Source organism: Rhinoraja longicauda, chromosome 36, assembly GCF_053455715.1.
Source record: "Rhinoraja longicauda isolate Sanriku21f chromosome 36, sRhiLon1.1, whole genome shotgun sequence".
Taxonomy (NCBI): domain Eukaryota; kingdom Metazoa; phylum Chordata; class Chondrichthyes; order Rajiformes; family Arhynchobatidae; genus Rhinoraja; species Rhinoraja longicauda.
Genome location: NC_135988.1, coordinates 1,007,273 through 1,028,065, shown reverse-complemented (window position 1 = coordinate 1,028,065; position 20,793 = coordinate 1,007,273). Strand labels below are relative to the sequence as shown.

At 45.2% G+C, this 20,793-nt stretch overlaps 1 protein-coding gene across 1 annotated transcript in view; it reads left to right on the top strand.

Moving 5' to 3' along the window:
- The window catches only part of snrnp200 (small nuclear ribonucleoprotein 200 (U5)), a 90,785-nt gene that overhangs the window by 20,543 nt on the left and 49,449 nt on the right, over positions 1-20,793 (top strand). The window contains exons 11-23 of the mRNA XM_078429177.1: positions 2,784-2,957; positions 4,234-4,371; positions 5,055-5,210; positions 5,961-6,131; positions 7,077-7,270; positions 7,896-8,019; positions 11,056-11,205; positions 11,923-12,033; positions 12,348-12,479; positions 13,644-13,832; positions 14,016-14,213; positions 14,707-14,859; positions 16,813-16,893. Coding sequence (XP_078285303.1) covers positions 2,784-2,957; positions 4,234-4,371; positions 5,055-5,210; positions 5,961-6,131; positions 7,077-7,270; positions 7,896-8,019; positions 11,056-11,205; positions 11,923-12,033; positions 12,348-12,479; positions 13,644-13,832; positions 14,016-14,213; positions 14,707-14,859; positions 16,813-16,893 — 1,971 coding nt within the window. The remainder of the gene's footprint in view (positions 1-2,783; positions 2,958-4,233; positions 4,372-5,054; positions 5,211-5,960; positions 6,132-7,076; positions 7,271-7,895; positions 8,020-11,055; positions 11,206-11,922; positions 12,034-12,347; positions 12,480-13,643; positions 13,833-14,015; positions 14,214-14,706; positions 14,860-16,812; positions 16,894-20,793) is intronic.

Here is a 20,793-nt window from a genome sequence, read left to right as displayed (position 1 = left end):
AAGAGGTTGAGTAGGCTGGGACTATTCCCTGGAGCGCAGGAGGTTGAGGCGTGATCTTGTAGATGTGTGTAAAATCATGAGAGGAACAGATCGGATAGATGCACAGAATCTCTTGCCCGTAGTAGGGGAATCGAGGACCTGGGGACATAGGTTCAGGGTGAAGGGGACAAGATTTAATAGGAATCTGAGCGGTAACTTTTTCACACAAAGGGTGGTGGGTGTATGGAACAAGCTGCCAAAGGAGGTAGTTGAGGTCTGGACTATCTTGACTTTTAAGAAACATACAGGTACATAAATAGGACAGGTTTGGAGGAATATGGACCAAATGCAGGCAGGTAGGACTAATGTACCTGGGACTAATGCAGTTGGCAGGTGTGGGCCTGTTTCCACTCTATGACTCTATTGTTTAGGGACAGTCAGCAGGACTTTATAGACGTAACTTTGATTTAGTATTTTTTGAAGAGGTGAGCAACAGGTTTGATAGGGCAGGGTGGTGTACATTGTCTGTGGACTTTAGCAAGGCCTTTGACAAGCTCTTGTATGCTGGGCTGGTCCTGAAGTTGAGATCACATGGGATCCAGTGTGAGCTAGCAATTGGATACAGAATTGCCATGGTGGAAGGAGTCAGAGGCAGGTGGGATTTTTTTTCAGATTGGAGGCTTGTGGCTAGTGATCTGTTGCTGGGGTCAGTGGTGGGTGCACTGTCACCTGTTATTTCTATTAACAAGAGGTAGACACTAAATACTAGAGTAACTCAGCGGGTCAGGCAGCATCTCGGGAGAGCAGGAATGGGTGACATTTCAAGGCTCTCTGAAGACCCTTGTTCAGACTCATTTCTGTTAACAATTTGGATTTGAATGTTTGTGGCATATTTAGTAAGTTTGATGATGACACCAAAATTGGTATTATAGTGGATTTTGATAAACAGGGCCAATGGGCCAAGGAATGGCAGACGGAGTTTAATTCGGATAAATGTGAGATGTTGCATTTTTGTGGGACAAACCAAGGCCGAACTTCCAAAGTTAATGGTAGGACCAAGAGGAGTGTGTGGAACAGAGGGACCTAGAAGTGCAGGTATATAGTTTCATGAAGGTGGTGACACATGTGGACAGGGTAGTGTGGAATGTTTGCCATGCTTGTCCTCATTGGTCAGGTATTGAGTATTGGAGTGGAACATGTCACTGCTGTACAAGGTGCTGGCACGGCCATGTTTGGAGTACACATTTGGAGTGCCCATTCTGGTTGCCCTGCAGTTGGAAGAATGCCATTAAACTGGAGTCAAGAGTTTTTGTTGTCATGTGTACTGACAATGGAACAATGAAATTCTTGCTTGCTGCAGCTGATAAAGCCCAAACACACAATAACACACAGATAGTATATAATCACAAATGGAATAAATTAATAACCGTAATACTAGGTAACCATTATAGTGCAGAAAGCGAAATCCATAGTGTAACTAAAGACACAATCCGTGGAAGAACAAAGTTGGTGAGGTTAGTATTGTGTAATGTTCACGAGCTCAATGTTTGCTGGGAAGATGGTATCCTTTTACCTGTTGTTCACAGTTTTCAGGCTCCTGTACCACGTTCCCAATGGTAGTAACGACATGAAAGGTGGAGTGTGTCTTTGAATTTGTCTGCCTTTTTGAGGCTCTTGCCTCCCATTGATTCCTTCGATCAGTACCTGTGATGTACCTGGAAAGGATGCAAATAAGATAGACAAGGGTGATACTGAGTTTGAGTTATAAGGAGAGGCTGGATATGCTGGTACTTTTTTTCCCTGGAGCATTGGGGGGCGAATTGTGCCCATATAAAGATATATGGGTGTTTCCGTAAATAAGGGTACCAACCTGTGACATGGGTGACCAAATTTGAAAGTTATTAAATCATAATGAAATACCACAGCATTAAAAATGGGCTGAGCTATGATCCTTTTGAGCTAATTTGTGATAAAAAAATACATAAATGAGAAAGAATATAGTAACCTTTCATCGAATTTGATGTTAATTTACTAGAAATTTGCCTGGAAACAAGAGCATCTGTGCAGACAGGAGCATACTTTCCACGAGACTCAGCGTTATCTGGGACACGATCATTTTCTTCGATTCCCTTCACTACCGTGCACACACCTTACACCACATAGTACCAAGCAATGAAAGTTTCACAGAATTTAAACAAATTAAAGAATTAAACACAAGTAGCAACATTCACGAAAAAAGAACGAAAAAGTGCAAACAATTTTTGACTTACCGATGAGAACAAGCAAAAACCAGTGACTACGGCGTCATTCAGAGCACTGCGTAAGCACAGGGACTCTGTCTCTTCTACGTAAAGGCACTTGCGTCATGCTGCAACAACCTGGGGCATCAGAAAACCATCTCATCAGGTGATAAATGATAACAATCATAGCATAATCAGAATTAGATAGGGTGAATGGCCACAGTTGTTTCTCCGGGGGGGGGTCGTCTGAAACCAGAAGGCATAGATTTAAGGTGAGAGGAGCAAGATTTAAAATGGACATGAGGGGTAAATTTTTCACACATTGGATGGTGGGTATATGGAACGAGCCACCAGAGGAAGTGGTAGAGGCAGGTACAATTACAACACTTATAAGACATTTGAACAGGTACACAGTTTGGAAAGGTTTGGTGGGTTGTGGGCCAGCCACAGACAAATTGGCCTAGCTCAGTTAAGCAGCTTGGTTGGCATGGACAAGTTGAGCATAGGAATTGTTTCCGTGCTGTATAGAGCTATAACTCTATTTTGGACTGTTTGCTCTTTTAGGTTCTGGCTCCCAGACAAGTTTTGGATTTAGAGGACCTGGCCTTTGCACAGGGGAGTCACCTCATGGCAAACAAACGATGTCAGCTACCAGACGGCTCCTTCCGCAAGCAGCGCAAGGGGTACGAGGAGGTGCATGTACCGGCGCTCAAGCCCAAGCCCTTCAGTTCTGAGGAGGTGAGAGATCTGTACTTCATGGATGTTGTGCATGATGGTCATTTTCAATTTCATAACACGTTGCCTGGATTTACTGTTGACTGACTGTTAAACAATCTGCAATTACTGTGTTTTGATAAAGTGCTGATAACATGTAATTGTGAAGCGCAGAGCAGGTCTATCAGTATCTGAACTGTTAACCTGTCTTTTCCTTGTTATACACAAAATGCTGGAGTAACTCAGCGGGACAGGCAGCATCTCTGGAGAGAAGGAACTGGTGACGTTTCGGGTTGAGACCCTTCTTCGGGCCTATCCCGCTGATTACTCAGCGTTTTGCTGAGTTTTGCTATCCCAGCATTTTGTGCCCATCTTTGATGTAAACCAGTATCTGCAGTTCCTTCCTATACTTTTCCCTGTTAGACATTGATTTATTATTCCAAAAATAAGGTACATCATTTATCCCAAGAAAGCTGTCATCCAGCTGAAAGCAGAGTTTAACCAACATGTTATAAAGCTGCACTGGTGAAAGTGCTGAGTCTTCAGATGTCTGTACTTAACTGTCCTGGGCCCTATTTATTGAATGAGATTAAACAATTGCATCTTGTCTTGAAAAGTAAACATGTTATGCTAAACACATTTGGTATGTCAAACAGCATTTCTACAGAGAGGCATGAACACATTGTTGGGATGAGTCGACACCAACAAAATTAACTCTTTCCATCTCTCTACTACTGATGCTTCCTGAATTAATGAAGTCCTGCACTTTCTCTTTTTTTTTGTTCCCATTTGTAACATCTACAGTCTCTTTGGCTGATATTTACTTTACAGATACACATGGAAACAGGCCCTTTGGCCCACCATGTCCATGCTGACCATCAATCACCCGTTCAAACTAGTTCTATGTTATCCCACTTTTGCATCCACTCCCTGCACACTAGGGATAATTTTACAGAGGCCAATGTTTTGGGATGTGGGAGGAAGCCAGAGCACCTAGAGGAAACATGCGCTCACAGGGAGAACATGCAAAATTCACACAGACAGCACCCAAGGTCAGGATGGAACCTGGATCTATGGCATTATGAGGCAGTGGCTCTACTAGCTGTGCCATTGTGTGTTTTCCTGAGCTCGGCAGAGTAGCATTGAGTGTTATTACACTGGGAAGTATTAGAGCATTCTGGTTAAACAACTATTTGAGTTTGCTGTAAAGCAGTAATCGTAAAAAAAAAAGTGATGGACTGTGACCCTGATATTGCTTTGTGTAAATCACAGATTCTAAATACTGTTTCATATTCCATAGCAACTGATATCCGTTGAGAAGATGCCTAAATATACCCAAGCAGCATTTGAAGGCTTTAAAACCTTGAATCGAATTCAGAGTAAACTATGCAAGGCAGCCATGGAAACAGATGAAAACCTTCTGTTGTGTGCTCCCACTGTGAGTATTCACTAATATATACCATAATGCCTTCACTTTACTCAACAGTTCAACAGAGCTTTATTTGTCATTCGGTACCAAGGTACCGAACGAAACTACATAGCAGTCACACACAAAAAAGAACACAAGACACATGACCCCAACACATAACGTCCATCACAGTGACTCCAAACACCCCCTCACTGTGATGGAGGCAACAAAACTTCCACTCTCTTCCCCACGCCCACGGACAGACAGCTCGTCCCCGACCGACCCGCACAGTCCCCGCAAGGGGATGGAAGTCCCCGCGGCCGAGTCGCACCGGGCGCTGAGATGTCTCGCGGCCGAACCGGGCACTGTTAAGTCCAGCGGCCGAGCAGCGCCGGGCGATGTTAAGTCCAGCGGCCGAGCTGGGCGATGTTAGGCCCCGCGGCCGAGCCGCACCCCGCGCCGTGAGGAAGAGACCTAAAAGAGAAAGGTTTCCCCCACCCACACCACCACCACCCCCCCACCCCCACACATACACAACCAAAAAAAACCCAAAAAAACATCCCAACACCGACACACAACAAAAAAAAAAGGAAAAAAGACGAACAGACTGCTAGCGAGCCGCAGCCGTTAGGCGCCGCCACTTCCGTTACTCTGCAGTAACTGTGACAGATATAGCTTTTAATCAAAATTATTGTTCTTTTTACCTGTTTTAGGGTGCTGGCAAAACAAACGTGGCACTTATGTGCATGTTGCGTGAGATTGGGAAGCACATTAACATTGATGGAACCATAAACGTAGATGACTTTAAAATTATATATGTGGCACCAATGAGGTCGTTGGTTCAGGAGATGGTGGGCGGTTTCAGTAAGGTAAGCTTGTGAACATGACCATCTTCAGAAACCCAAATGTATAGCAGCAATGTTCAATCCTCGTAATCCAATATTTCTCTTGTATTTTTCCCTTTCTTTTTCTTTTTACCATCGCTTTCTCATTTTTCTTTTGCAATCTCTCCCACCCCAAATGCACCATCAATTGTATCATTGCTTCGAATAGCAGACTCTTGTTTTGCGTGTCCCTGGTCAGTGTGGTCAACCAGTAAAGACTGCACTGGCCCTCACTAAAGTAAGTTCTTGTTGTGTATCTTTCAATAACCTTGTTGCTGAGAGCAGAATCACCTCCAATATTCAATGTGACCTCCCCACCATTGAAGGGATCTGTAGGAGGCATTGCCTCAAAAAGGTAGCTCGCATCATCAAAGATGCACGTCACCTTGGTCGCACCCTCATTTCACTCCTGCCATCAGGAAAAGGTAAAGGAGGCTGAAAAGCATCACCACCAGGTTCAAGAATGGATTCTTCTCAACAGCTATCAGGCTCTTGAACACTGCACAACGCTAACTGATGAACTTTGGTTGCACGAGGGGCTTTGGGCTTTTTTTGTACTGGTATTGGGGTTACTAATTTATCGACATTTTATTACATATTATCTAAGTGTATTGTGTTTATAAGCTTATTATACTGTTGCAGGGAAGAATTTCTTTGTTCCATTGTCAGATTATGTGACAGTTAAACATTCTTGACACTCGCTTGGGCTCACTGTAGATTTATTTTCATTTGCAGCGTTTGGCCAGTTATGGGATCAGTGTTGCAGAGCTGACAGGGGACCATCAACTGTGTAAAGAGGAGATTAATGCAACCCAGGTGATCGTGTGCACCCCAGAGAAATGGGATATCATCACTCGCAAGGGAGGAGAGCGAACCTACACACAAATAGTGCGACTCATGATCATTGTAAGTATGATAATAATCACAAGCTTCCATCTGATCTTTTCTCTTGGTGCCAGGCTATATTTTTGATGGATCACAGCCCAAAACATTGCCAGTCGATGTTCTCCAGAGATGATGCTGACCTGCAGAGTTACTCCAGCACTTTTTTTAAATTTGCAATCTATCATCTGCAAATCTTTGTATTAGCTAATTCAACACCAGTTTAAACATTGCATCAGAGTTCATAAGATATTGAATTAAAACGGTTTATTCTGGCCCTCTGAAAGTTAAAGCTGAATCATGGAGATCGAGCAGAGAGTATTCCCCGTTCAATACAATTCAATACTCAACCTGGAAGCACTTATCAACACTGGATCCTGACAGCTCTGAGCAGAAAGATAATAGAGGGCAAAGTGCTGGGTTAACACTGCAGGTCAGCAGCATCTCCTCACCCCCTGGAGGAGGTGAATAAATTGCCTTTTGGGACCCTTCCTCAGACTGACTGTAGTGCGGGGGGGGGGAAGCTGGAAGAGAGGTGCGGGGGAAGAACAAATCCTGGTGAGTGATAGGTGGATAAAGGAGAGGTGGGGTTTGATTTGCAAATGAATGGACAAAGGCCAGAGAAGAAGCGTCAAAAAGCTGTGAGATAAGTAGATACAAATAGGTATGGCACGTGAAGCGAGAGGATGGGATGTGGGTTATAGGGGACGAGGAGAAGGGGAAAGGGGAGGCGGGATAGTGGGAGCAAAGGATACACATTCAGGTGGGGCACAGGGAATAGAGGGAGGGAAAAGGCCAGGGCGGGGGGTGAGGAGTGTTGGTTAGTTGCTTAATATTGGAGGATTCAATGTTCAAACAATTGGGTTGTAAGTTTCCCATGCGGAAGATAAAATCCTTATTTATAGAAGCACTTATTTTGCTTTCTAGACTTGCCATTAGCTATTTATTCCCTCATGTTTCCGCTGTCAGGATGAGATTCACCTTCTGCATGATGATCGTGGACCAGTACTCGAGGCATTGGTTGCCCGGACAATTAGGAACATTGAGATGACTCAGGAAGATGTGCGTTTGGTTGGGTTGAGTGCCACGCTACCCAACTACGAGGACGTTGCTACACTGCTGCGAGTCGACTCAGCCAAGGGCCTTTTTTACTTTGATAACAGGTAACTCCCGTCACATCCTGAGGTGCACCTTGTGTTTACACGGTGGCATCATGCAACTAATTTAGTAATACAGTTACTTGGCTAAGTGGATGCAACCGAATGTTGTAATACGAGTGATATGTGAACTATAATTGATGTGCTCAGTGCACGAGTCGCAGTGGTAATCATTGTTGAGATCACTTGGTAGGAAGTGTGGTTGTGCCAGAATAGTAATGCAAAGACCCGGTCCCATAAAGACACTAGTGAAAAGTAGGTTCTTCGTTTAACTTCCACATGCAAAGTTATGAGAGGCATAAATAAGATAGACAGTCAGAACCATTTTCCTAGAGTGGAAATATCCAAGGTGGGAGGGAGAAAGTTTAATGGAGATGTGCGGGGTGTTTCTTTACACAGAGAGTGGTGGGGGCGTGGAAAGCATTGCCAGTTGTGGTGCTGGAGGCAGATACCATCGTGGAGTTTAAGAGGCTTTTAGATAGGCACATGGAAGTGTAAGGAATAGGGGGATATGCATCATGTGCAGGCACATGAGATAGTTTTAACTTGGCATCTTGTTTGGCACCTGTGCTGCAGTGTGCTGTGTTCACTAATGTTAAATACTTATCCAATTTTGTGTCTTCCCATTCAGTTTCCGTCCCGTTCCTCTTGAGCAGACATATGTTGGGATCACAGAAAAGAAAGCCATTAAACGTTTCCAGATTATGAATGAGATTGTGTATGAGAAGGTGATGGAGCATGCTGGAAAGAATCAGGTGAGTGAACCTATTTGGAAGCACCGATATCTCCCACCCTCTCTATGGTGGCATGGAGATGCTGGGATGGTAGTGCAAACCTGCAGCATGCCTGATTGAGTGTATGCTGTCAGATTAGATCTGGGTCCTGAACAAAAGCTAATCTGTATGTCTGATCATTGATACTGGTTGTCACTGATTCTATTTGCTCATAATTCTGCCAGAATGAGGCGTACAACATTCCACCTGATTCCAAACCTGCACTCAGATCTGTAAGAATGCTGTAACCATATGCCCACCATCAACATGTCAAGTAAAAATGTAAGAATAGGCCATCATTATTATTGACATCAATGTCACTTCATGTCAAACTGACTTGTTCCCATTATGATGAGCGATAGTGCTCTGCTGTACTAAAAGGAATAACAGAGCCACATGTGATGTGCACACCAATTCAATTGTGCTGAAGTGATGAATTAAGGCAATGAGACAAAAAAGGTGTTCTGTCTTCTGTATTCCTTCACCATATTAATAATTTAAAGCCAGCATGATTGCTCATCCGAGTGATGCTGTTCTATGGCTGTATTCAGTCAGGGCTTTGTGTGTGCGCGTGTGTGTCTGTGTGCGCGTGTGTGTCTGTGTGCGTGTGTGTGTGTCTGTGTGCGCGTGTGTGTCTGTGTGCGCGTGTGTGTCTGTGTGCGCGTGTGTCTGTCTGCGCGTGTGTGTGCGCGTGTGTGTCTCTGCGCGTGTGTGTCTGCGCGTGTGTGTCTGAGCGTGTGTGTCTGAGCGTGTGTGTCTGTGAGCGTGTGTGTCTGCGTGTGTGTGCATGTGTGTGTCTGCGCGTCTGTGTCTGTGCGCGTGTGTCCGCGCGTGTGTGTGTGCTCGTGTGTCTGTGCGCGTGTGTGTCTGTGCGCGTGTGTGTCTGTGCGCGTGTGTGTCTGCGTGTATGTCTGAGCGCGTGTGTCTGAGCGTGTGTGTGTGCGCGTGTGTGTGCGTGTGTGTCTGCGCGTGTGTGTCTGTGCGCCTGTGTCTGCGTGTGTGACTGCTCGTGTGTATCTGCGCGTGCGTGTGTGTGTGTGAGCGTGTGTGTGAGCGTGTGTCTGCGCGCGTGTGTGTGAGCGTGTGTCTGTGTGCGTGTGTGTCTGAGTGCGTGTGTCTGTGCTCGTGTGTGTCTGCGTGTGAGCGTGTGTGTCTGCGTGTGTGTCCGCGTGTGTGTGAGCATGTGTGTCTGTGAGCGCGTGTGTGTGTGAGTGCGTGTGTGTCTGTGCACGTGTGTTTAGTGTGCGCGTTTGTCTGTCTGCGCGTGTGTGTCGGAGTGCGTGTGTCTGTGAGTGCGTGTGTGTCTGCGCGTGTGTGTCTGCACGTGTGTGTGAGTGCGTGTGTCTGAGTGCGTGTGTGTCTGAGTGCGTGTGTGTCTGAGTGCGTGTGTGTCTGAGTGCGTGTGTGTGTGCGCGTGTGTGTGTGCGTGTGTCTGCGCGTGTGTGTCTGAGCGCGTGTGTGTCTGAGTGCGTGTGTGTCTGAGTGCGTGTGTGTCTGCGTGTGTGTGCGTGTGTGTGTGCGCGTGTGTGTGTGCGCGCGTGTGTGTCTGCGCGTGTGTGTCTGCGCGTGTGTGTCTGCGCGTGTGTGTCTGAGCGTGTGTCTGAGTGCGTGTGTGTCTGCACGTGTGTGTCTGAGTGCGTGTGTGTCTGCGCGTGTGTCTGCGCGTGTGTCTGCGCGTGTGTGTCTGTGCGCGTGTGTGTCTGAGCGTGTGTGTGTGTGAGCGTGTGTGTCTGTGCGCGTGTGTCTGTGAGCGTGTGTGTGTGAGAGTGTGTGTCTGTGCGCGTGTGTGTCTGTGTGAGCGTGTGTGTCTGAGAGCGTGTGTGTCTGTGTGCGCGTGTGTGTCTGTGTGCGCGTGTGTGTGTTCGGAGGAGGTTGCGGGGAGGTGGTTGCAGTGGGAGGGCCAGCAGGTGGAATTAATACAAATTGATATTCCATCTTCAAGATAAAAATATATGCAGTTGCTGAAAATACAAAATAGAATGGCAAAATACTGGAAATACTGCACGTGGGGCAGTAGATTATCAATCCTGTCAGTGATGAAATGGTAAGGGCTTTCTACCTGTCTGGAGAGTGTTCTATTCGCTGTGGATAAAGCCTGTATTTCTTCCAGCTCTCTCTCTCCCCTTCTTGCAGAGAGTCTCTCTCCATGTCCTTATCCACGCTACTCTTTCACGTTGTATATTAATGATTTGGATGAGGGGATTGAAGGCTTTGTGGTCAAGTTTGCAGATAATTCAAAAATAGGTGGAGGGGCAGGTAGTGTAGAGAAAGCAGGGACTCTGCAGAAGGACTTGGCCAGGTTGGGAGAGTGGGCAGAGAAGTGGCAGATGGAATATAGTGTAGCAAAGTGTGGAGTCATGCATTCTGGTAGTAGGAATAAAGGCGTAGACTATTTTCTAAATGGGGTGAGAATCTAGAAATCAGAGGTGCAAAGGGACTTGGGAGTGCTCGCTGGAGTTTGGGAGGATGAGAGGGGACCTCATTGAAACTTACTGAATAATGAAAGACTTGGATAGAGTGGATATGGAGAGAATGTTTCCACAAGTAGGTTAGTGGAGGAGCAGTCATCGCCTCAGAATTCCTTTACGATGGAGATGGGGAGGAATTTATTTAGGCAAGGGTGGTGAATATGTGGAATTCTTTGCCAAGATAGGCAAAGTGAATGGATAGTCAAAAGTCAAGCTGTGGAGACCAAGTCAATGGATAGGCAGAGGTATATTAATTCTTGATTAGTACGGGTGTCTAGGGTTTATGGGGAGAAGGCAGGAGCATGAGGTTAGGAGGGAGAGATAGATCAGCCATGATTGAATGGCGTAGACGATGGGCTGAATGGCCTAATTCTGCTCCTATCACTTATGTCCTTATCCATCATCGCCGCCTTTCCTCCCAACGTTACCATCCCAGTCTGCAGGAGTATCTGAGATGATCTTGTCTCTAATTGGAAATAACCCTCAATCTCTGACATTCACATTTCTGGTTCCTGTCGAACACTTCTGAGAAGGTTAATTTTTTTTTTAGGTGTTAGTGTTTGTTCATTCTCGCAAGGAGACTGGAAAGACAGCAAGAGCGATTCGAGATATGTGCTTGGAGAAAGACACACTGGGCTTGTTCCTGCGAGAGGGCTCGGCTTCCACAGAGGTGCTGCGCACAGAGGCAGAGCAGTGCAAGGTACAGTGCCATGTGCTTCTCCAACCTTTCTGCGATGACACTGTTCCTGCATCTCTGTAAACTGTAGTACAGGGCTGTCTCAACCTCGTGCATTATTGCATGATATACCCGGAAGGAACAAAATACGAAATAGTTGAGAGATACACCATGTAAACAGACCCTTTAGCCCACCAAGTTCACACCAACCATCGACCACCTGTTCTCATTCGTACTATGGTATACCTCTTTCTTATCTGCTCCCCACCCACCAAGGGCAGTTTACAGTGGCCAAGTAACCTACAAACCCGCACGTCTTTGGGATGTGGAAATAAACCAGAACACCCGGTGGAAGCCCACGCGGTCACAGACTCCACACGGACAGCACCTGGGGTCTGGATTGAACCCGGTTCCATGGCACTGTGAGGCAGCAGCTCTATCATCTGTGCCACTGAGCTGCCTCCAATTACAGCAAATGAACAAGAGCAGCCCTTTGGCAATATACTGTCATTGTGTTCAAAACATTAGGCAAGTTTGAAACTTTGGGATATTTCAATTTTAGATATTGAAACCAAGGGACACATTTCCATCCGTTTCAAGTTTCCTGCTCCAGCAGTTTCTCGTTTAATTAATTGGATGTATTGCGGGCAAGAGATGGTCATGGACATGGTGGGCCAAGCGACAAGGATCTTGTCTTTGTACAACCCTGTGTCTGTAAATTGATAACTGCTTTTCTTTCAGAATCTGGAGTTGAAGGACCTACTCCCCTACAGTTTTGCTATTCACCATGCTGGCATGACCAGAGTGGATCGAACACTAGTGGAGGATCTTTTTGCTGACAGGCATATCCAGGTAATGAGTCCTTGCGTAGCTAGATTACAGAGCTTCTGTTTCCTGTTATGTTTGCATTGTGTAGAGTTTGCGCTACTCCACTTTGAGTGGTTGATTGGAGCCAGAGACATTTTTGGTGCCTTATCTGGACTTGTCCTTGATGGACTCGTGTAAATGGCTTCCAGTTTTGTTAAACATAGAAGCATGGGAGTGAGGGGCCTGGCTTGTCTCCAATCTGTATTCACAGTTCACTTTCCCAGTGATTTGAAATCAATGCTAAAAGATCTGTTACTTTTTAGTGTTAGATTTTACAATAATTGTCTTGTTTGCTTCAGGTGCTGGTCTCCACAGCAACTCTGGCTTGGGGTGTGAATCTGCCTGCCCACACAGTTATTATTAAAGGAACACAGGTGTACAGCCCAGAGAAAGGTCGCTGGACTGAACTGGGAGCACTGGATGTACTTCAGGTAATATAACTAATCAGCTTAACCTATGGTGTCTTTATTGGCCCTTTGATGGTTTTATAGCATCCATAAACATGTCCATTTTTTACCATACCAGGAGCTTCATAGAGAAAGACATACATTATATTGGCTGGTTGGGTATCAAATAGATTTGCTAATTGAGAATTGTGTTGGCTATCCTGTAGTTTCTGTTTTAAAGTCTGCATGCAGATGTTTAGAGACGGAAATATTGAAATATTACACAGTTGAAACATCTGACACTCACTGGATTCCTGATAACTCGTTTGGTGTGCTGGAAAATGAGAGGAAGAGCAAGATGGGAGTGGAGTTAGACATGCGAATGCCAAATTTCATTTGTATTGGTGATAAGCTGTTGAAGTGTTCCTTAAGATAAATAATGGTGGCCTTTGTTCTGTTCTAAATGAGGATGTCAAAGTTGGGCTAGAAAGGCAGGCACGGGTTGACCTGATTCGCCCAGCGGCCATGATGTGACATTTTATAAAAACTACTCTGTATTTTGTTGACAAATGAGAATATTGAGAGTATTGGGCTGTCGCGTTCATCTCATTCTGATTGCTCCTGTCCTGCCAAGATCTTCCTTCTGATCTAATCAATTTATCTAGTTTAACCTCTCATTTTGATTACCTTGGTCAGGCTATATTTGTGGTTTTGCATGCAGGTCTAGTCGCTCCATTCCAGGCGAGATGTGGCGGCTTTGTAAAAGGTGCAGAGGAGGTTTATCGGAATTATGCCTGGATTAGACAGCATTAGCTACAGGGAAAGTTTGGACAGTGTGTAGGATGAAATTGTAGATGTTGGTTTAAACCGAAGATAGACACAAACAGATGGAGTAACTCAGTGGGACAGGCAGCATCTCTGGAGAGAAGGAATGGGTGATGTTTCGAGTCGAGACCCTTCTTCAGTCTGGTTAAGGATAAGGGAAACAAAGATATAGATGATGATGTAGAGAGATTGGCGGGGGTGGTGGACGTGTTATTTAAGAGGCTTTTGTAAGAACAAATGGATATGCAGGGAATGAAGGAATATGGATTATATGCAAGCAGATGAGAGTTGCTCTTGGCTTCATGTTCGACACAGCCATTAAGGGGTGAAGGGCCTGTTACCGTGCTGTACTGTTCTAAGTTCCAAGATGTTAATGTGTTGCAGATGTTGGGTCGTGCAGGACGACCGCAGTACGATACCAAGGGCGAAGGCATCCTGATCACATCGCATGGCGAGTTGCAGTACTACCTGTCCCTTCTCAACCAGCAGCTGCCCATTGAGAGCCAGATGATCACCAGACTCCCAGACATGCTCAATGCGGAGATTGTCCTGGGAAATGTCCAGACTGCCAAGGTGAGTAGCCCAGGCACCTTGGGTTACTATTGACATCATGGCTTAAGTCCAGGCCACAGTGAAAGGTTTCATCTGCCACTTAGGAGATGACCTTCTCTGGGTTTACCTCAGGGTTCCAGAGTTGAGAAATCACCTTGACAGACCATCAATAGAAACTGAACTTTAAGTTTTTTTGCCTTGCAGGATGCCATTAATTGGTTGGGGTACACATACCTGTACATCCGGATGCTGCGAACCCCCAATCTGTACGGGATATCGCACGATGAGTTGAAGAGTGATCCCCTACTGGAGCAGCGCAGATTGGATCTCATCCACACCGCTTCACTCATCCTCGACAAAAACAATCTTGTAAAGTACGACAAAAAAGGCGGAAACTTTCAGGTAAGTGCAAAGTTTTATCAATTGGCAGTCACAACTAATCTATCATCAGAAGGATGTGGATACAAGGAACTGCAGATACCAGTTTATCAAAAAAGACACAAAGTGCTGGAGTAACACAGCGGGTCAGGCAACATCTCTGGAGAACGTTTACCAGTGACGTTTTTGGGTCAGGGCCCTTCTTCAGATTGCACGTCACCTATCCTTGTTCTCCAGAGTTGCTGCTTGACCCGTTGAGTTATTTCAGAACTTTGTGTCTTTCTTAAATCTATCATTAGATTGGGAAATTACATGCAACATGACCAAGATTCTAAGAAACTTCAGATACCTGAATCAAGCACGTGTATTTTTCATGCCGTTTTTGTAGTTTTTATTCGTTTAAATGATAGTTATTAACAAAACTGAAGTGTACTGGATTCTAATGAATACATTGTTTGTTACTGGAGTTTTGTGGATCAGACGTTTTATCCCTTTAATCCTAAACCGTCTGGTGCAGGTGACTGATCTGGGCCGCATTGCAAGTCACTATTACATCACACATGAAAGTATGGCCACCTACAATCAGCTTCTGAAACCCACGCTCAGCGAGATTGAGTTGTTCAGAGTCTTTTCACTGTCCTCTGAGTTCAAGAACATCACTGTACGAGAGGTGAGTGAATCTAGCTTGCTTTCCCCAGAGGGACTTGTTCTTCCTGTAGAAATTACCAATGAATTATTCTCTGTCAGAGTCTCATGATCCCACAGAATTTTTTAATATTCATGGAACATCTTCTCCCATCTAACCTGTCCTGTTAGGATTTTGAAGGATTTTATGGGATCCCCTCTTATTCTTCTAAAGTCTCCTTTAAGCCTAAACGAGCAAATCATGATCCCCATGCAAATTCTGCATCCTAACACTTGCTAGAGTGGCTGCAGAATGTTCTGAAGGCAGTGGATGTCAAATGTATTATAGAGCATTTTGGAGGGGGAGAGTGAACATGTTGGTGTCAACAACAAAGGTAAAAAAGGCCATGAGGTCAGGCAAAAGGACATGAAGAGTTAGGAAATAAATTAGATTCCAGGACCTCTGGTATAATCTCAGGATTATGTCCTATAGCAGCACTACTGAGAATAGGAACAGGATATTAGATCTGATTATATGTATGGATTACATTGGGACCAGTGAGGGCAATGTGTTTGTGGGACAGGTTACAAGTGAACAGGGTCAGAACAAATGCTTTCCTGGGCTGTTGGAGAGGATTTAAATTAAACTGGCAAGGGGAGGGAAACCTGAGTAGGGAGATTGAAGTTGAAGAAACGAGTAAAAATAAAATAACAGGAAACTGAAAGACAAAGGTGTAGGACAGGGAGTTCAGGAGTGCAAGGCAAACAGGAGTATCATGTGAAATAATGTTAAAATAACCAGCAATGTTAAAGGGTAAACCAGAAGGCATGTCTGAAGGCACAAAGTGTTGGAGTAACACAGCAGATCAAGCAGCATTTCTGGAGAACATGGATAGATGACGTTTCAGTTTGGGACCGAACTGAAGGCCCAATGTGTTCACGATAAGGTAGATGAATATGTTGTGCAAATAGATTTAACTAGAGATGCCACAATTGTGGTTAAGGAGATATATTTGCAGGGTGACTGGGAGTGGAAATGGAACATGGAGAGGTGCTCAAAGTTCAGGAATGGCAGGCAAACAGGGGAAGGAGGTGGAGTAGAGTTGTTCCTAAAATAAGAAAATTATACAATAGCGAGGAAGGATATTAGCTCCAAGAAACTGCTATGAAATCTGTATGAAGGCAGCTAGAGAACACGAGGACAGAAAATGTAAGCAGCAGTTGTATTGTAGAGTCCCAAATGTCAGTGGTGATGCAGGGAATGGTGGACAGGGTGGTGAAGGCATAAAACCTGCTGGAATGTTTTGAGATGCAAAAATAGATGAGCGAGAACCAGTGAATTTGTGGGATTCCAGGGTAAACACATGAAGATTTGCTCGTTTAGGCTTAAAGGAGACTTTAGAAGAATAAGAGGGGATCCTTCAAAATCCTGACAGGTCAGGACAGGTTAGATGGAAGAAGATATTCCTGATGACCCGGAGTCCACACCAGGGGTTACAGCTTTAAAGATATGGGGTAAGCATTTAAGACTGAGAACAGGAGAAATTCCATATCAGATTACAAGAAATAGAATGATGAACCTGTGGAATCCTTTAGCACAGAAAGATATCAAGCTACTTGATTAAATTTATTCAGGAAGGAATTGGATATTGTTCATGTGGTTAGAGGGATAACATATGGGGGAAATCTGGACCAGGGGACTGAATATGGATGGTCACCCATGATCATGTTGCATGGTGGAGCAACACAAACTATCAAATAGCCAATTCCTGTTACTATTTTCCATGTTTCTTTGTTAAGGTTCCCACAATATATTCAGGTTGAAGTAGATGTTTGGACTAAAGGGGAAATTGAACATTACAGGGCTGAGGTTTGAAGGCTGTGCTATTTTCATTGCTAGATGACTCTGCCATAGATATATATGCGCCCATTTTGCTTCATACTTCCACTATATCTTATCGCAAACAATGAAAATTCACCTCTTATCTCTTCCTCTTAGGAAGAGAAACTCGAACTCCAGAAGTTGTTGGAAAGAGTTCCTATTCCCGTCAAAGAAAGCATTGAAGAACCGAGTGCAAAGGTATGGGAGTAATCTGGCTGTTTTAACCAAGTTCTTTGTTCTGTGCACATGCTGTGGAGTCAGGCTTGTTAGAAATGGACATTAAGGGATATAGAAGTTGAGAATGATGCTGTGTGATATCATCATTTGGACATTTGAAATGTACGACTACAGCTGCTCTCCAGAAACACTTTTGGGCTTTTTCCAGTTCTAATTTGCTGGAATTTGCTATGTTGAAAGACTGGAGCGACCAGGCTTGTATACACTGGAATTTAGAAGGATGAGAGGGGATCTTATCGAAACATACAAGATTATTAAGGGGTTGGACACGTTAGAGGCAGGAAACATGTTCCCACTGACTCACACAGCTATCTGGACTACACTTCTTCCCACCCGGTCCCCTGCAAAAAGTCTATCCCATACTCCCAATTCCTCCGTCTACGCCGCATCTGCGCCCAGGATGAGGTGTTTCACACTAGGGCTTCGGAGATGTCCTCGTTCTTCAGGAAAGGGGGCTTCCCCATCTCCATTATAGATGAGGCTCTCACTAGGGACTCTTCTACATCCCGCAACTCCGCTCCTGCTCCCCCTCCCCCCACTCGCAACAAGGACAGAATCCCCCTCGTTCTCACCTTCCACCCCACCAGCCAGCGGATCCAACAAATTATCCGCCAACATTTCCGTCACCTACAACGGGACCCCACCACTGGCCATATCTTCCCATCCCCTCCCCTCTCTGCGTTCCGCAGAGACCGTACCCTCCGCAACTCCCTGGTCCACTCGTCCCTTCCTACCCAAACCACCCCAACCCCGGGCACTTTCCCCAGCAACCGCACGAGATGCAACACCTGTCCCTTTACCTCCCCCCACAACTCCATCCAAGGACCCAAACAGTCTTTCCAGGTGAGACAAAGGTTCACCTGCACCTCCTCCAACCTCATCTATTGCATCCGCTGCTCTAGATGCCAACTTATTTACATTGGCGAAACCAAGCGCAGGCTCGGCGATCGCTTCGCTGAACACCTGCACTCTGTCCACATTAACCAAACTGATCTCCCGGTGGCCGAGCACTTCAACTCCCTCTCCCATTCCCAGTCTGACCTTTCTGTCATGGGCCTCCTCCAGTGCCATTGTGAGGCCCACCGGAAATTGGAGGAACAGCACCTCATATTTCGCCTGGGCAGCTTGCAGCCCCTTGGTATGAACATCGACTTCTCCAACTTTAGATAGTTCCTCTGTCCCTCTCTTCCCCTCCTCCTTCCCAGATCTCCCTCTATCTTCCTGTCTCCACCTATATCCTTCCTTTGTCTCGCCCCCCCTGACATCAGTCTGAAGAAGGGTCTCGACCCGAAACGTCACCCATTCCTTCTCTCCCGAGATGCTGCCCGACCTGCTGAGTTACTCCAGCACTTTGTGAATAAATACCTTCGATTTGTACCAGCATCTGCAGTTATTTTCTTATATAACATGTTCCCAATGTTGGGGGAGTCCAGAACCAGGGGCAGTTTAAGAATAAGGGGTAGGCCATTTAGAACAGAGATGAGGAAAATCTTTTTCAGTCAGAGAGTTGTAAATCTGTGGAATTCTCTGCCTCAGAAGGCAGTGGAGGCCAATTCTCTGAATACATTCAAAAGAGAGCTAGATAGAGCTCTTAAGGATAGCGGAGTCAGTGGGTACGGGGAGAAGGCAGGAACGGGGTACTGATTGAGATTGATCAGCCATGATCACATTGAATGGTGGTGCTGGCTCGAAGGGTCAAATGACCTACTCCTGCACCTATTGTCTATTGATAAGATAAATTGGCATCTCTGCCAGGCCTGGAATATGCAGTGGAGAGTAAACTCAAAATGCTGGAGTAACTCCATGCTGGAGACAGGCAGCATCTCTGGAGAGAAGGAGTGGGTAATGTTTCAGGTTGAGACAGAGATGCTGCCTGGCCCGCTGAGTTACTCCAGCATTTTGTGTCTACCTTCGATTTAAACCAGCATCTGCAGTTCTTTCCTACAACCCATTCCTTCTCTCCAGAGATGCTGCCTGTCCCGCTGAGTTACTCCAGCAATTTGTGTCTACATTCGATTTAAACCAGCATCTGCAGTTCTTTCCTGCACATGTGTAGTGGAGAACAAGATAGGAGCAAGGAGGTCCTACTGCAGTTGTACAGGGCCCTCATGAGAACGCACCTGGAGTATTGTGTGCAATTTTGGTCTCCGAATTTGAGGAAGAACATTATTGCTATTGAGGAAGTGCAGCGTAGGTTCACCAGATTAATTCCCGGGATGGCAGGACTGACATATGATGAAAGAATGGGTCGACTTGTTAAAGTTCGGTTCTTAAAACAGACAACAACATAAACAGTTAAAGGTAAACCAAGCAAAGCTTTTAAGTCAGACGGGAGTGGGGGGATCAATGCTAAGGGGGTGCATGACCATACTCAGCACTCCCCTTGCTTCCACTCAAAGATACAGCATTTTCTCAGTTTTTATATACAGAATTTGCAGCAAGAATGTTTCCTTCAAGTCAATCACATTGTATTAGAACACAATATACTTGTCACCCTAAGTCATAAACTATTTTACACAATAAGTCATTAGTCGAAGGTAAGGACCCTTATCATACCACAGAAGGTCCTGTTTTCACACTCCCACAAGTAGTCAACAGTTAACCACATCCTCATCTTAACGAGAGCATTGTCCATCGTCTTTCTCGGACGTCTTTCCCAGGGATAACAGGATGCACTGCTCGAGACTTTAAGAATTGCATATTCTTATCCTGCCTGGTGCAATTTTGCAAACATCAGTTATTCAGGACCCAAAGTTCAGGCTCATCCTGTTCATTCATTCTACCATTTTATTATTCCTGTGGTTTCCAGGGATTGTAAGTTTCAGCTTCCAGACACATCCTTATGCACAATTAGCATTCCTTCACTTTCAACAATATAGAAGTTCCACAAGCACATAAGCAGGTTTGCAAACAATGGCCAAGCATCCCATCATGCAAAGTTAATAGCCATTAACTCTTTCAGACTGGACTTGTATTCACTGGAATTTAGAAGGATGAGAGGGGATCTTATAGAAACATACAAAGTTCTTAAAGGATTCGAAAGGCGAGATGCAGGAAAAATGTTTCCGATGTTGGGGGAGCCCAGAACCAGGGGTCACAGTTTAAGAATAAGGGGTCGGCCATTTAGGACAGATGAGGAAAATCTTTTTTGCACCCAGAGAGTTGTGAATCTGTGGAATTCTTTGCCTCAGGAGGCAGTGAAGGCCAATTCACTGGATGTTTTCAAGAGAGAGTTAGATTTTAGCTCTTAGGGGTAAAGAGATCAAGGGATATGGGGAAAAAGCAGAAATGGAGTATTGATCTTAGATGATCAGCCATGATCATATTGAATGGCGGTGCTGGCTCGAATGGCTGCCTCCTGCACCTATTTTTTTATGTTTCTATGCCAGGTTTGAAAGATTGGGGAGCTGTGACTTTAATGGATTATCTGTGATCGGGATGGTTGAATAAGTTCTGTGACTATTTGATAAGAAGGGACTGCTGTAACTATATTGGAGAAAAAAGGCAATATGTCATGTGGGAAATTTGGGTTGACTGTGATATTTAAAAATATGCATCTTGGAGTCCTATGTCCACATAGAGGAGGTGCTATGGCATTATATGTGAGGTTGGTGATCTGTGTGACCTTTTATAACGGTGCCATGTCAGTATAAATACGTTGTGGGGTGAGGAAGTGTGGTTAGGTTAGAGATACAGCGTGGAAAGGGCCCCTTCGGCCCACCGAGTCCACACTGACCTGCTACACTTATTCTAAGTTATCCCACCTTTGCATCAACTCCATTTATACTGGGGATAATTTACAGAGGCCAATTGACCAACAACCCCACACCTCTTGGGAATGTGGGGGGAAACCAGAGCACC